The sequence below is a fragment of the Sphaeroforma arctica genome, assembly GCF_001186125.1.
Source record: "Sphaeroforma arctica JP610 unplaced genomic scaffold supercont1.6857, whole genome shotgun sequence".
Taxonomy (NCBI): domain Eukaryota; class Ichthyosporea; order Ichthyophonida; genus Sphaeroforma; species Sphaeroforma arctica.
The window spans coordinates 1-1558 of NW_014033701.1; the positions used below are offsets into that span (position 1 = coordinate 1).

Below are 1558 nucleotides of genomic sequence, written 5' to 3' on the forward strand. Positions count from 1 at the left end.
ATATATATATATATATATATATATAAATGTGTGCGTGTGTGTGTGTGTGTGTGTGAATGTCTACAGCCATCACGTCTACCCTCGTCCCCGTCCCAAATGACATACCGCTCCTGCTTGGCTGAAGACCACGCCACATTGGCGGTGCGTTGGGCTTCCTTCACCTTCATCGTATATGTTTACGTTCGCAGTAACCGTACTGTATGTATATGTAATTTATGGCCGATGTTCTCGTACTTACGAGCGTCGAGCAAGTGCTGGAATACTCGCTCACACACCCACCCACTCGTCAAGATGGTGCTGTCTACAACGACCAACTCGAATAGTCAGCGTATGTGCGTGCTTGTATACTCTGTTAGTCGCCGAAGGCTATATGAAATAGATGATATGTTGCTCGCGAATGGTGCGATATAGTCTACTTTGAACTATATACGGTAGAATGTTATAAATGTCTACTTTGTTCAAAATAGTGACCTACATTCCATCTCTCGTATCTGGAAATACCCATAATTTTGTTTATCTTATATTTGTAGCTGTTTGTGGGGTTTGTAAAAAATAAATAGAGGAGTTGCAGATACATCCATACTCTGATCTCTCTCTGTATTTCGTAATAAATTAAAAACAATAGTGACATTTCTATTTGTTGTAAATTACTTTCTCCCTACTTTCACAGAGAATTCAGACATTTGGTTCATTACACACGTCGCAAATACCTGTTTTCACAACCTTTTCGTTCAAGTCGACAGAATTGAGTACAAATAAACCTGGTTTATAGTTATGGTATCAGTCATAAACCTTTGATTTTGGGTTTCGAATTCACCCCCACAGAAAGAGGGGGGCCGAAAGCCCGAAAGTCTACATGCCCAGTACCCAACAGGCACATACTTATCTCTATGATTTGTATTCACGTGGCTATTATAATATTTTAATAACATTCTCTTGTGTGATATGCACTTCAATATATACAACAGGCGCCTATCTGTGATATAGATAACTGAAGCGATATAGAGTGAATCCGAACGACTTATACGCGCTTCTTTTCGAGCATCATAATATATATATACATACACATATACATTAGTTAAGATATCACCAGCATGCCATCCTCAGAACCAGCAAGCACACCTGCGGCTACCACTATAGCTGTGCCTCTAGTTGACGAAAAGGATATTTCTAGGAAACATAGAGAGAATGTGAACTTCAAAATAGGGGTGTTGAAGGCACAGACAGGTGTAAACCCCACCATCAAGCGATGTAATGCGGCGGTAAGAGGTAAACAAAAGCCGAAGAACAAGAAGGCAAGTAGAGTGGCAAAATTGGAACTTAAACAACTCTTGGAATTGAAACGGGCACAATTGGAACATCACGACACAAAGGTTATGACGAGCATACTGAAGAAGGGGGTGAGGTTTGAGATCCAGAAACTCAGCAAAAAGAAACGAACGGCAATGTATGTTTTACGAATGCGTATCTGGGTAAATGTATATATATATATATATATATATATATATATATATATATATATATATATATATATATGTGTGTGTGTGTGTGTGTGTGT

At 39.0% G+C, this 1558-nt stretch overlaps 1 protein-coding gene across 1 annotated transcript; it reads left to right on the plus strand.

Moving 5' to 3' along the window:
- Window positions 1-986: 986 nt before the first annotated feature.
- On the plus strand, window positions 987-1447 carry SARC_15846 (hypothetical protein; the record flags this gene model as incomplete). The annotated part of the gene is made up of 1 exon (XM_014290042.1): window positions 987-1447. A coding segment is annotated over exon 1 (353 nt), but the record flags the coding sequence as incomplete, so codon positions are not given.
- Window positions 1448-1558: the final 111 nt, after the last annotated feature.